The following is a 16078-nucleotide window of genomic DNA, read 5'->3' as shown; positions in this document are numbered from 1 at the left end:
AATTTCCTAAGGAAGAATCTTCCAAACTTTGATCTGCTAACAACTGAAAACCGATGCCATTTCCACCAAACTCGGCTAAACTGCAGGGAATACGATTTTGAGAGAGCGTCACTGAGCTTCAAGAGGGTGATTATTAGTCTAATTAAAACACACAGTGATTGGCTCAGCCACGTCAGTGCTGAGAGCCATTGCAGTGGGTGTGTAAATATTGAATAATCCCCCACACCCTCCAATCTATAATCCCACTCCATTTAGCTGTTGTATCACATCGTGCCACTGTGTAAATGAACCAACATGGCAGACCCACTTAAAATACACAATCTGCATCCCGCGGCACCACTTTGAAGTAATTGTTGCATCTTAAACCTCACCTTAAAAAAATAGAGGGTAGAGGGTAGAAGATTCTTCAAAAGCAGCAGTGGAGCTCATCAACCATAGCACTGTGTGGACACAACCTAAAGTGGGTTTTTTTTTCTATATCTGGCAGCATTTCAGCATTGCGGTCTCTTCCTCATCATATCCTCACTCTTTTTCCTCTCTATCTCTTTCCCCTGGCTCATGTTTTTGCTGTGGCCACACACACACACACGCCCCAGCTGTGTGTACGTGACTAAATGACCACTGAAGCTGCAGCATAAATCATTTAACTTATGACAGTGTGGGAGACTTGTGTATGTGGAAATGTCATGTTCAACTGCGGGGGCGCAGAGGAAATTATAATATATAATGGTCCAGACCTCTAAGGTGATAGATCAGTTTTTGGGGGTAACTATAGTGGATAAATCTCACACCATGTTCTGAAACAGAAGAAAAACAAAGTTGGGATTCATTAAAACCCTGAATAAACACAGTCAAAGTTTGTTCAGAAGCCTAATGAACTACTAAAGCTATTTTTGTCCATAGACATTTTTTGCTGTAATAGTGTATGATCAGTTGCAGCAATTACCACAGTCTCTGTTATTTACAACGTGTCTTCCAGCTGCAGGCTGTGTGCTTTCTAGTATAGATTGTAAAAGGAAATCTTTTCACCAAAAAGGTGAGCTGCTGCTTCTGGAACAATAGTGCATGGTTTACAGTATAATTGGTAGAAAGAAAGAGACAAGAGGGTGACAAGAGGAGGAATGAGGTCACACATACACACACACAGGGAGAGAAAGCAGTCAGGCCAGATATATAACTATGAGGGATGAGTCAAAGACACCACAAAGAGGAGGTTATAAAATGGATGATGGATGGATGGAGGATGGGGGGGAGGGGGGTGGTGAAAAGACAAAGCACCTTCAGAAGGGGCATAATTGACTAAAAGGAAAAAAAAAACATGGCCATGGGAGGAGAGGGCGTGCATGGCCAGAGATGGTATGAGCAAGAAAATTCAACATTCATCAACAATGTAACATAGTCTCCAAGAAAAAGAAACTCTAACGTAAGGCAGATGCAAAGAACACTAAGCTCTATACCTAATAAAACATTCTGTGTTATTATAATGAAACACTCTTTCTCTTTCTCTTCTGTGCAGGAGGATTTCCGGAATAAGGTTCAAGATTACATCAAGCATTATGCCAGATGATAGAACCAGCTTACATCAGCCCGCACCAATCAACCAAACTACTCTACCTTGCCGCCGCTTATCATGGCCAACTCCCTGATGTGTGTGAATCAACAGCTGACTCTGACTCTCTCACCTCTTCCTCTTGACAACGTAGCTCTGACTACGTGACTGCACCCCTTCTCTGTTCATCCACTTGCAATAAACTCCATCTTACAGGAAGAAAGTTTAAAGAAAAACAAAAAAAAACAACATGTGTACATTGAAGAAAGGACTTGCCTATAAAAGAATATATGCTTTAATAATGCTATAGTGTGAGTGTTACAATGACCACAATGTCTGTTTATCTTGGCAAGATCACTGGATGTGGCCGCCTCTCGGAGGTTTCCCTGAGCCAATGGAAGAACGAGTGATGGCAACTGTTCGATGTGATGAACCATATGTGCGCAAACACACACATACACACACATACACAGAAAACCACATACTTTTAGCTGTTTTTAAAATTTGAAGAATCGTGAGAAAGAATACGTGACTCTTAATCAATATTCAGTGCCTGCCATGTTTGTGTTGCTTAAGAGAAAATGCATGTGAGTTTGCAAGCATAACACAAACGCACACACACACACACACACACAGTTTTGCATCCTGTGGTAAGATGTGAATGCGTGTACACCCGTTTCTTTTCACTCGTCATACATTTAATTTTGAAAATCCACACACTCTTCCCCTCACTCGACAGCATGCGAATGGCCAAATTTTGTGTTTACAAACTCACACAAATGTGTGTCTTTGTCCACCAAGGTTTACTCATACTTTTAGTATGTACTCATACTAGTTTCGAATTAACGGTCCTATTTTGTTTAATTTTGCTATTGCTATATAGCCAATGTTGGCAGCAGCTGTTTTGAGTTCAGCATCACGTTTGCTTCAGGGACGTCGGCTCCTGTTTTGTTTGTACAGTATTTATCTAACTTGTTTTACTCCCTTTATGCTGAAGTGAGTCTTCTTGGCACAACCTGTCTGAAAGTGACAAGAGGGGCTGTTTCTGGCACTGTAGCATCCTTTCTGCCCCGAAGTAATGATGCTTAGAGGGCGTATTATAACCTTTTGTCTTATAAAAACACAACAATTGTTGAGGCTCTTGGCAAGCAACCGTCACCACCACCCACTGCTGGCAAGTTAACCTTACAGAAAGTAAAATAAAGTTTAAAAAAAAAGAAGTCGTGCATGGGGGGGAAAGGCAACTCAATCGCTATGTGTATAATAACAATGATTAAAATGACAATGAGCAAGTGAACAGCGTGACACTGAACAAACTGAAAAAGAATTATCAGCTGATCACCTTGTCGCTCTCAAAAACAGACCACGGTGCATAAAGAAAAGTCTATTTTCACCATCCGTGTCTTAAAACTTGGGGGTTATTTAATTTAAGGGTAATGCAACAGTACTGATGCCCGCTTACTACCAACTAAGAACTTACAAGTACCATGTTTTTCACTGAACACCCCTTAAACAGAAAGTCGGTCACTGATACATGTCAATCTCGTGTTTCTCTTTATTGTAATAATGATGAAAACATTTTGTTCTTTGATTTTTACGAAACGCACAAATCCTCCCAAGATGGATGCCAAATTCAAAAAGATCGACTTCCTGTTGAGTTGAGGCCATGGTCCCGATAGACTTTTTTGTTCGTTTTGGGCTGTTGCATGTTCCCACCAATGTTTCGTGAATTTTTATTTTGGCCTGCTTTGTCCGTTGCTAATTTGCATGCCGATTTCCGTCCGTTTTCACCTACGTTTAGGACTAAGAACAACAGTCCCTCGCACCACTGCGTGAGTGCTCGGGCCCTAACTTACATTTTCGTGAACCCAGCAGGGGGTTGTAGCAGTTCTCGGTGTCCAGATACCATGGCAGGTTAGCGTACAGTCGGTAAAGCTCTTCGTTTTGTTTGTTGTTGCTGACGCTGGAATAGCAATCTTTCCCCCAAAGGTATGAGTATGTGCAGCTGCTTAGTAACACAGCCAATAGCTGCGCCCCCTCTCTCTCTCTCTCTCTCTCTCTGAACTGCCCTGTGATTGGTCAGTGTCATGAGCCGCATTTACCCACAGCTGTAATAGTAGCCCAGACGAGTTACACACACACAATGATGCCAAAAAGTCTTGCCTAAAGCTACTTTAACTTGCACTGCTTTCTTGACTGGAGTGAACATTGAGGTTGTGTCAGGGCTGTGAGGTTACTCTGTTAAAAACAAAATGTTTCATTGTCGATTCTTGGCCATTCAGTGCAGTGTGTGTGTGTGTGTGTGTGTGTGCAGAATGATCAGTATGTACTTATAGAGCGGGTGAGTGCGAGCGTTGCCATGTTGAAACCATGTGACTTGTCAGCATGCTCTGGTCTCTCCCACCCCTGCCCCTTCTCTCCTCACGTTATACTTGCCCCAAGTTTAACAGCTCACATGTTTTTTTGTTTTCCTCATGAAAGTAAACAGATAAACAGACAACGTGAGAGAATGATAAAGTCTGTTGCAGGCAGACGTGAACATGGCCGTTCCATGGTGTTTTTTTGTTTTACTGCATGTTTTCGGTCCATTCAAACCCTGAAGGCTAATCCTGTTGCCTTTTAATTTGAAGCCATCCACTTTAATGGCAGTGACAGCTAATTGCCTCTAGGGTACGGTAGCCCAACACTATGTACTTTGTCATAGCCTTACTAATACTCTGACTTTAGCTTCTCATTGGACACCTACTGTATGTCCTTTAGTTTGGCTGTCAGCAGTGTTATATTCTTCCCAGGATGTAACTGGGAAATATCTTGTGTTCGGGTTAGCTCTTGTCTTCAGGCCAGGGGAGAAGATTAACAAGTTGGTCTTCAAATCTCCTCAGTCTTTTTCTTTCTCAGATTGTATATCCATTTTTTTAAGATATATTAAAAGAGAAATATCACAACATTGTGTGTGTTGTTCAGTCATGTGAGTTTCTTTTCAACTGAATGTTCAGGAGTGGTTCATTTGGGACAGCAACTAAGGATGATGGTACATGATACATAAATTGTCCGTAAATCCTAAATATTTACATTTACATCCGTTCACTTATGATATCTCTCGGCCCCACGTGCTGTACCTTCAAGCTCCACACACTATGGGAACCACTGGATCCAAGTGAGGGGTTTTTGTCTTACATTCATGGTCACGTTTGGATGAATTTGATCACTTTGGTGAATCATGAATTTCTAATGTACAAGTTGGGATAGAATTAATTTGTCTTTTTGGTATTCTCATTTTGCATCTTCTGACCTTCATGTACTGATGGAATGTCATAGGTTTCATATGACCAAAATCTTATTACCCCAAAGGCCCATCCATCGATCCATCTTCTACCGCTTTATCCTCCACATGATGGTCACGGGGTCCCCAAAAGCCAAAGTCTGAAGAAATGTGGTCAGTACCTTTTACTTTCATTTGAAAAACAGCTGTTGCCTCTTGTCTGGAATGTCACAGAGTGACACGACATGTAAAGCCCTCTATGCTGAGAAACACAGCTGTGTGGAGCTTAATCAGCTTTGTGTGAACTCATTTTGCAGATGGTTTCAAATTTTTTTTTGTATTTAAAAGTTACACACTGCCTTTTAGCCTGTGTGTTTTTTTTATTATTATTATTCCCTGCTTGCACTTTATAGCCAAAATACATACAGTGAACTGTGCAGTATATAATCACAGTGTTCCTCTGCGCTTCCTCTACCCCTAGATATGAGGAGTCGTCAGGCAGTAAGGGGGGGATACAGTATATGTACCTGCTTCTTCCGTCTGAGAACTGTCACACCTTTTACCCGGCTGAGAAAGGTGCTCACATAATGCTGTCATCTGTCACTCTCCCACACAGCCTGTCATTAGGCCATATGGGATGTGCAGTGTGTGCAGCGTGTGTGTGTGTGTGTGTGTGCAGTGACCGCTGACAGCCACAGCCAGGTAATGAGACGGTTGAATGCAATAAATCATCTCGTGCGCATGCCGCTCTCTGGATGTTCTGCTCCCGCTGGGGCCAAATACGTTCTGTATCGAATCTTCTTTAACCAGAACCTCAATTAACTCAAATTCATCAAAACACATTTCTACTTCCATTTACTGTTTGGGGGGGGAGAAGGGGGAGGAAGTATTGAGGCGCTGCACAAATTGTTTCCATACGGATTTTCCCACTGACAGCACACCTGCCGCCCACATTAACGGAGAGATTAATGGGCTCCAATGACGGGATATTTGTCACACAAATTGGCTGAAGCTAACATTTACAGGTCCACAGTTGGTATATATTCCACCTCCTGCCCAACTGTAGAGAAATCTGGTTTCAAACTAAAGTCAACATAAGTAGGGAGTGAAAAGTACCATATCTATCTATCTATCTATCTGCTAGCATGCTATCATTTTAGCTAGCAAGCGAGCTTTATCTATCTATCTATCAGCTAGCATGCTATCATTTTAGCTAGCAAGCTCGCTATCTATCTAGCAAGCAAGCTTTATCTATCTATCAGCTAGCATGCTATCATTTTAGCTAGCAAGCTCGCTATCTATCTATCAGCTAGAATGCTATAATTTTAGCTAGCAAGCTCGCTATCTGTCTATCTATCAGCTAGCATGCTAGCATTTTAGCTAGCATGGTAGCATTTTAGCTAGCAAGCTCGCTATCTATCTACCAATTATCAAGCTTTATCTATCTATCTATCTATCAGCTAGCATGCTATCATTTTAGCTAGCAAGCTCACTATCTATCTATCAGCTAGCATGCTATCATTTTAGCTAGCAAGCTCGCTAGCTATCTAGCAAGCAAGTGTTATCTATCTATCTATCTATCTATCTATCTATCTATCTATCTATCTATCTATCTATCTATCTATCAGCTAGCATGCTATCATTTCACAACAGAACACTGTTAAAATACATCCACAACAGAAAGAGTTGCATGAACATATGAATGACAGGTTGAACTGTTATAAGCTACTTTGTACCGGTATAGTGTATGTGGAATGAAACATTAGTAATGTCAGTTGGCCCTGAAGCCAAACAGTAAGCGATGGATCAGATGTCAGAGGTCCATCTTTGTTCCTTAATTCTCCGTGTGTGTGTGTCTGTGGGTTTGAGTTTCCTCCATCCGTCTGTCTGTTTTGTTGTGTTGACCTCGTGGGCGTTTGGTGCCGGCTGCTTGTTTCTCTCCTGCCTCTCTGACTTTCTTCTCTCATCTCCTACATGGCTGATTCTGGATGTTTCCAATCTGCGTTCTTATTTCTGCAGCTTTTTAAATGACCGTTGGTTTTTCTGACCAACGTTTTCCCTCGGTAAAAGCTGCAACCAGTGAACTTGTTTTGTGGGGAAATTTGTGGTCAAGGTTACACCTCAGCTTCCATCATAGAACTGATATGTTAAAGTAGCTGATATAAACCAGCCTGAATATCAATGATATGGACTAAATATCATTTATCATGTTGTATCATTTATTCTTTGTCTGCACACACAAACCAGTTACCAGCTAGTTTAAATGTTGTGCCTTAACTGACTTCAGAGAACTGAAAATAAATCAATAATGGCCTGTTTTTCATATTTTCAACTTTAATGGCTTCAAGAAGTGTAAAATCAGCCACAGCATGGAAACTGGGTACTTGTTTCCATGTTGTGGTACAAAAATGTCACATACTCTTAATATTTCTTGCTTTGTGCTTACCATAAAATTATCGTGTGAATCCCATGTTATGATGTGGATAATATCATTAGGTGCTTAAATAATAAGATCAGCTGACCTAATTATTACTGAATGACTAGGTTTTGGGGGGTATAAGATGACAATGTCAGGCTCAAATTGTAAAAGAGTTCAGGAAGCATGAGACACAATTTTCTAACCCCACTGAGTATTTTTGGGATGTGCCGGAGAAGACTTTATGCAGCAGCCCAAGAAAAATGAATGCAAACGTGGACAAAGATAAATGTTATGAGATTGTGAATGTGTGCTATAATGAAGCTAAATGTGTTTCAACCAAATGTTGCAGGTTCGTGCTGTAAATGCTGTAAATCACTTAAATGATTCGTCTCCCTTAAACGTACAGATGTGGTGGCAGTATTTGGAGCCTGCATTGAGTCATGCTGCTAATCTTCTTACATCCATCCTGCTCCGTGCAGGTCTAGGGCAGCGTGTAAGTGCAGTCCCAGAGGCAAAACCTTAAGCTTTCTTCACTCGTGAGTATCTGCGACTGCTCCTACACTACTGCCTTTGGTTTTTATTATTATGTTAGAAAACAGTGGCTGTGGAGTAAAGACTGAATACACTCACATCTTGCACTTCTGAGCATACACTGTGTCACCAGACACAGTCATTATGCTTGTGCATGTCCAGGTGAGCCTATGCAAATGCAACAAACGAGCACACGTATATCGCAAAGGCCCATGGACGTCCACGTATGCTCCACACACAGACAAAAGTGCCTCTCTCTGTTTCCTTTGTTCCGCTTCAAAAGCTGCCCACACGCTCGCTGCCGCCGTGGGAGGCACTTCACTGCGCTGTGAGATTAGCTTGGCAGGCTGCAAACAGTAATGCATTTAGTCATGCCAACTTAAACAGAAGCACAAACAATGACTACATCGCTGTAATTAAATAAAGCTCCGTCCCCAGTGTTTATTTCTTTGTTGGATAACAGCACCGTTAATGTCAGATCACGCAATGTTTGAAATGGTTATTAAACCGGGGCTTTACAGTCAAGCATCCTAAATAATCAAAAAGGTGAATACATAATGAGTGCTGAGGCAGAGAGAAAGGGACAAGTCTGCATGTCTTTGCACATTGAGCAGCACTGTATAGAACGCTACAGCTCATCACTTCTTCCTCAGAATACTGTCAGCTCCCAAGTTTAGGTGAAGTCACACGCATGACTTCAAATACACAAAGCCAATTGTGCTGCCGTCCACGCCGGCTTCAATGCAAAAGCACTGGCAAGCACAAGAAAGCATCATCAGTCAGTGGTGTCTGTACGTACGTTTTTGTTTTTCCAGAAAAACACATTTGACTTGAAAAGAGCCAATATGTGCTTTTCACACCAAACACTTCAGGAGGACACAGATTTTTCAGAGTATTGATTCATGTGTCTGCAGTGAGATGACGCCATTATTGTGTTGTCCCACGAGAGATCACATTGCTTTTCTCATAAATAACAACAGCGACTACGGCCATGTGTAAATAAATAGAAACGTCCACATCACACCGTTGATCCGGCTGCCCAGGGCTCACTTAGTGCAAAAATGAGAAAAGGACAAGGAACGTCATTTTCACAAAGTTAATAAGTGGTCCCTGACCTCATAAGTCACGTCTAAGGTTTCAAGCATAGATTGCAAGCATGATTGCAAACTGATTTCAAAAGGCTCAGTAGAGCCTCAGTTAATTGTAACCAAAATCCTTTTACTTTTCTCCTTCCTTTGGAGGACTCTACAATTATTAGATAGTTGTTCCCTCTGTAGAACTAATTAAAGCTATTTGTTTTTCTTATCTATTTTCCAATTAAATTTTTTTTAATGGCGTTCATCCAACAGATTGGGTTTGTTGTTGTTGCGTTGCTATAGGTATCTGAGGAGTTTTCACAGTTTACACTAAATGAAACTCATGGAAAACTGTGGCGCCTCAATTTTAAATCTAAACAAATGAGTTCACACAGTGCTAATTAAGCCTCCGCACACGACTCCCTCGCTGCGTTTCCCAAGCTACTCGCAGGAAGTGATTTGCTTTATGTCAAGACAAACTGAGGCAACAGCATCATTGCTCTTGTGAAGTGAGCCAGCTGCAAACACAAAGAAGTGTCCACGGGTAGTTTCAAAAATGAATTATACAGCCAAAAAAATCACAGTCATCCAGCAGTTTGATGACATAAACTGCATCTTATCCTTGTGCTGCTGGTGTATACACATAAATGCTCCCTCAGTCTGGTCTAAACTGACTTTCCTAACAATCTTCATATAAATCTTACAGAAAGTTTACTTTTTCCAATTTTCATCGCTTGACTGTTTATAATTTTCATTTCGACCAGTTAATTTGTCCATAGGCTATTACGATTCAAAACAAGTCTTCAAAACAATTCCCCAGTCAGACTCAGTATTTGCTCCTGAGTCTTGCTTCTTCCTCTTGATTGAAACATTGCTTTGCGTTCAGTTGGGAAATACTGAACACAACAGAAATACCCTCGTTGTGCCTCTTGGGAACAGAACAGAAGGAATTAAATCCCGACGCGCACACACAGAGCACTGCAAGCGACGTGAATTACAGTTAACAGCTGACATCTGTGAATGACATTGTGATGTGTGTTATTACCCTGTGGGGACATTGGCGGGAAGAGAGTGGGAGCAATTTCTTACATCACAGTCTGATAAGTCATCCTTTCATAACTTCTGACATATCTTTTTTTTTTGTTTACTTCCTTTCGTACTACTTTACGTGTTTTCATGCGACCAAATGGCCATCATATATCCAACATCACTCCTAAATGCCACTAAATTCTCAACACTGGTCCTTTAAGATGCAGCAATATTTTATATGCGAACATTCTACTTCTACATGCTGATTAGTCAGTGAATGTTTTATAAGTATTTGTCTAAGTGAATGAAATCTTCTAGCTTCTAGCCATGGTAGTTAATATGCGTTGTAGTTTCCACATTCACACAAAAACGGGAATAATAATGTAATTATTAAAGTAAAGTAAGGTTACAAATAAAGTAATTATACAAAAAACATTTATATTTTATTACATTTATTATGTAATGGTTCTTTATTTATTATATAATGGACAGCTAGGCAGTGTAAATGTGAAACTATAATTATTCTGAAGATAAAAACAACAACAATAGAAACAAAGAAAAAAACATTTACATACACAAGTAAATTATCACAGAATGGAAATTAGAAAGTAAAGTACAAACAACTAAAATGTATATTTAAGTACAGAAAGAATTTTGATATAGTTGGTCTTCATTTGCACTTTTATTTTCCTGTTTTGGTTTGCGTTTTATTTTTATCTGGTCGTCGCTGCGCTGGCGTTTTTGTGAACTTCCTGTTTTTATTTTGACACATCCTGTTTAGTTTTGATACTCACTTCGTGTCACTTAATCACTCCCTGGTCGGTTTGATTACTTGCTCTGCCCTAATTAGCTTCACCTGTGTCTCGTCTCGTTGTCTCTGCCTGATTCTCTTCGTATCCCCCCCCCCACCCCCTCCCCCGGTGGGTAAGTTTTTTCACTTTACCCCTGAGCCGTTTAGCTGTGTTATTTGTTCCCCTTCGTTTCATTAATGGAATTGATTTGACCTTTTCTATACAGTACGTCCCAATCTTGGTGACCTCATGAGCAGTTTCAGAGGTTTCGAGCGTAGTTTGCTTGCTAATTAGTTTCAAAAAGGCAGAACAGCCTCGTTTAGCTCGTGCCTGCCAGCGTACTCGTGCTGCACTTATGAACCTTGATGAGTAAATTACAATCAGCAGAGATAATGTTTTTGAGGAGAGAATTAACTGGGATACTTGAAATATATAAGCCAACAATTCCTGCTGTTTGATAAATGACCAGCTTCTAAAAATATAAACCTATAGTGCTGAGAAAGTATATGTATGTGAATGAACTTCTAGGCTTTATCGCCACCTAGATTTTGGTCCTAAGACTTTATTAGCCATTTTTATCAGTGACACACAGTATAATAACAGCACTTCTCTGATGCTCAGAAAAAGGGAGATTATGTCTAACTATAGCCTTCAGTGTAACAGCTCCCATGGTAGGAGTTTACCACGTTAAATTGCCGTCTCGCTTTACTATCAACAACGAATCACTTTGAATGTCACCGGGCAACATGAAATTTAAACACCACTACACTTGGAGACACAGCGTTGTGTTAAAGTGATATACTTCTATAACATATATTACACATGAAACCCCAATTCAGAATGTTTTTTGATGATCAGTCCAAAAATATTCATGCTGTCTTCTTGGTAAAATACTTGCGCTTAAGTTTTGTTCGGTCAGATAGAAAAATGAGGTTGTTTTGGTTACCTTGACGTGTTTCGACCACTTCCTGTGGTCCGCCTCAGAAGGGTTACGCGATGTTACATGTGACGTATCTTGCTTCCTGTTTTATACAGGTGATGACTACGCCCCCTGCTGTGACGTCCTGTTGAGCACAGAATCCCAGGTGTGTGAAAGGGCGTCGGGTCCCTCATCACTGTAAAAGTGAAAATCACATCATGGACTGGGGGAAGGCCAAAGTCATCCACTCTGAAAGTAACAAAGACCACCAGTGGATCAGGGAGGCCATTGAGATCCAGAAACGGGCCCACCAACCGGGATGCTGTCCTCAACAGGACGTCATGCTGTCTGACAAAACCAATCCCAGGAATCTCCTCCCTGAAATTGTTGAATTAATTATGTTCCTGCATGCGTCCTGACTGGACCGTCCATTCTGTGCTCTCTCAGGATTGAAACAATTGACAATCTGTTACAAATCTGTTTGTCTGTGGTCTCCCACGTTTTTTAAAATCAAGTCAGGATTTGGAAATCCTCCAGTGTGGGACACACTTGACACAAGACAGAATAAATGTGGATGAGATTCAGCCTTGTCTTCTGCAGAAAACTATCATTTTGCTTTTCTGCAGACCGTGGGAAACGTTGCATTTGTACAGTCTGTACAGAAAGTACAGTGGAGCAGCTGGCAGTGCATTGTAACACAGTGAGTAAGACACCCATCTGACAGTAGATATCCAGCATGCATTACTGTGTTTTATTGAGTGGAGGTCGATGCTATGAGGGAAATAAAAGAGATCCCTGAACCTCACCATAATCATAACCAACAAATGGCTCCAATCATTTCACCCGCACTTTTTTTATTTATTGTTATTCATATTCTCTCAGTTTGAAGGGCTGTGCTTTTAATAAACCACTGTTTTTTTAACCCATTTTTCTTGATTTTTTTAAGGATCAAGGGTTAAAAAGCAAAACTATATTCTAATTCTAATCTCATTTCAGCACCTCAAGGAGTAAAAACAGTATTTTAGTTAAGAAACATGAGCTTACATGCATGTTTTTTTTTGTTTTTTTCCAAAAGTGTACAATGGAAACGAATGATTTCTGGTGGCTAAATCTATAATCTCTCTGTGTGGTGAAAAGCAGCTCGGTGTTGAACTGAAGATTGTAGCACATTCATTTCTGTTAGACGAAAATACCAAAAATTAGCTGTTCAACTCAAGTACTTCTCCTGTTGAAATGAGCATAAACGGTATGAACTCAGAAAAGTTGGAGTGGACACTCATAAATCATGCTGCATACTTCTTCTATCATCACTGATTTAGATTGTGCTATAAAAGGTGTATGTGCATGACTAAGTGCGTTGAGTCGCTGCCATGTGATTGGCTGATTAGAGGCTATATTTGGGTCATAATTCTCGTGTGGTAGACAAGATGTGAGCCTTTCTGTGGTAAAAATGTGACGGTGCTGCAGATGCACGCGCTTTGAAAATATATCAAGCAAAAGTCACATTTCCCTCAAGCATTCTTTGGATGCAAAGTAATACTTGACGGGTCAGAGCTGAGCTCTAATTTTATCTAAAAAAAAAAAAAAGGTACGTATTACGCCTGCAGCTCCTCGGCAGCACTTGAGAAAATGATTGCTGAAAATGATAACTGGGGAAAAGCAGATACGGACATTACATTATTTCGACTTTTGTGTTTGATAAGGATCCATTTATGTAGGTTTATTATGCCTTTCAGTTACATACAATACTTTGCAGGTTGCCAGGTTGTGATAAACCCTCCCTCAGCAACAAATAATATGCAATCTGTAAAAGTGTTTTGGTCCAAACGTCATCAGTTTCGTGGATAGATTGAACGATTCTACGTGATTTACGCAATAATGCCTCAATAACTGTTAATCCATCTTACAATTAATCATGTCACAGTTGTGCCTCAACGCTTTATGTTGCTTTATATCACTCTCTTTAATGGTGCCACGTTTATGTAAGACACTTGATGTCTAAAGAATTCTTCTTCTTTTGTGTTTAACGGCAGTTTGCTTTTGTAAAGTCACATTTCCGCCTCCTTTAACTTTTACCTTTCCTTGACCTTAACCTTAAACGTCCTCTTAATCTAAAGGCTTTTAATCAAATTAACAAATTAAAGAATTTCTTATTACTGATTATGGCAATGCAAACGTTTGTATTGTGCCACCTACTGGACAGCTGTGTGAATGCATTAATCACTTTAACCAGCACTTTTTCAAACTTGGAAGCACTGCCCAAAGATATAAAAACTATTTAACATGCTTTTATCTCACCATGCCTGCAATTACTCATCTCTTCCTTGTGCACATGCATGGATGGATAGTAAAACACAACTCCACTCCTGCTAAAGATCTAAACAAGTTTGAAAACATTACCACAGTTCAGTTTTTGCCTCTTCACCTGGCTTCCAGTTTGCTGAAGCATCACTTTTAATGGATGACATGGTCCTCAGGAACTGTTCAGAGCTTTTATCCCCACATGAAGATATTCACACTTTGAGATCCTCGGGGAGAAGCCCTACATTTTGGTCTCAGCTCTTATATAAAGACAAAGGGGGAATAAAGCCTTTGAAATAAGAACACAGAGACTCTGGATCATTCTCCTCAAGGAAATATTGCAGATAGAGTCAGTGGCTTATTTGAAGTCGATGAAGACTAAAAAGTTAAATATATGGATTTTGCCAGTTATATCACTATGTATTTCTTACATTTTTTAGTAATTCATTTATTACCCTTACAACTTAATCCTGTATCCTATAGGGCTATACACAACCTAAGAGAGTGTTAATACAGTAATTTATAATTTAATAATAAGAATCTTGTCATAAGTCACATTTAAATTTTTGGATTATTAGTGTTACTTTTCATACATTAATATAACAAAGTCTTGTGATTTCAGTTCTTAAATTGATCCAAATTCGCATTCAATGTCATCATTTTGAGGTTTGGGAAACTTTGATCAATATTTGACACTATTTTCTGACATTTTTATTGAAGAAGCAATTATCAACTGTTTAATAAATTATGGAAATAGTAATTTTAGAACTTATTTAGATAAGCCAATCATTTGTAATTATATAGCATTGTTAAACTAAATGTGTAACTGCTTAACAAACCAAATACTTGAGACCTGTTTGTATTCTTGACCCCGACCTCTTCGACCTCAACCCACTCACTGTCGTTATTATCGTCATTATCATCATTATCACTGCATAATTGGTATTGCTACAGTATCCGCCCTCTCACACATGAGGCTTCAGCCTCTGAATCTCCTCAGGTTGCCGCTTTCCTCCATAATTTATTCATGGGGGAGAATCAGTGCTTTATTAAAGTGAGATCATGTCGGTGGAACACGTCAGTTTGCAGCAAACCTCAGACACATTTAAGTGTTAATGATTAGTTTTAAGGTCATTTTTTTTTTCTTCCAACCAGTAGATCATGTTCCCGTAAAGAGACTTCATTTGTGATAGTCAACAGCCAAATAAGCCAAATAAGTTTGATTATTCGGTTTTAGAGATTATTTAATAATTATAACAAGTTTAAATGTGAATATTTTCTGGTTGCATTGCTCCATTTGACAAAGAAATCATTAAAAGTGAAAGATTTTGGTTTTGTGAGAACATCATAATTTCCAGGTTTGGGAAACGCCAATCAGCATTTTTCAGCATTTTATGGAGCAAACAAGTACACGATTAATCGAGAAAATAATAAAAAATAATCATTAGTTGCAGGTCTAGTGTAATAAAACTGACCAACGACTACCTGGTGAGCTTTCAGATGGAAGGACAAATGGTTCAGAGGATGTTTTAGGTGTAGAATGCCACTGATTATAAAATACATGACGGAAAGATCTGGCACAGATTATATATATTATGCAGAATTGGTAATATTAAAGCTCCAATGTGACTTTACAAGACATCACGAGATGGCAGCCTGTGTAAAATGAGACCCTTGTCTTAAGTACCCAAGTACACATTAACAATACAAACATACAAATGGGTTGTATATCCAATGTCGGCTGATGTACACTGCCCTTCTTTATGTTACACACTGACTGGACCATTAAGAAAGACTGTGTGACAACATGAAACATGTTAAACAGAGTTATTGCTGATGTTTTCTTTGGGCCACTTGGAATATAAGCTAGTCTAATGACGTGTTTTGACCGTTTACAGTATAAGAGTTCCCTCTGTGAGTGTTGATGCAATATTTACTCTCAGCTCAGTTTAATAAGTTTGCTAAATGCACTGCTTTCTTCACTGGTTCATCACTAACATTGTCTTAAAGTTCTGAAAGTACTGTTCAGTAGACTTTATTTGCTTTTTTTTCACAGAGAATTCAGCAATGAGGACAATGGGAGTGAATGTCTTCTTCACACATTGATTTCTCTTATCTGGTTCTAGGTTTTATTTCAGCATTTCTGGAGAGAAAAAAACCTCAATTTAAAGATTCAAATTCAAACTCAAATTGAACAATTG

At 39.6% G+C, this 16078-nt stretch overlaps 1 protein-coding gene across 1 annotated transcript in view; it reads left to right on the top strand.

Moving 5' to 3' along the window:
- Positions 1–1798, top strand: part of ube2f (ubiquitin-conjugating enzyme E2F (putative)) — a 28182-nt gene extending 26384 nt beyond the window's left edge. Inside the window, exon 10 of the mRNA XM_058622808.1 lies at positions 1517–1798. Within this exon, the coding sequence (XP_058478791.1) occupies positions 1517–1567 (51 nt within the window). The 3' untranslated portion in view covers positions 1568–1798. The remainder of the gene's footprint in view (positions 1–1516) is intronic.
- Positions 1799–16078: the final 14280 nt, after the last annotated feature.

Source organism: Solea solea, chromosome 2 (genome assembly GCF_958295425.1).
Source record: "Solea solea chromosome 2, fSolSol10.1, whole genome shotgun sequence".
In the NCBI taxonomy this organism is placed as follows: Eukaryota; Metazoa; Chordata; class Actinopteri; order Pleuronectiformes; family Soleidae; genus Solea; species Solea solea.
Note: the sequence above shows the minus strand (reverse complement) of the source record. Positions and strands in the feature narration are given on the sequence as shown.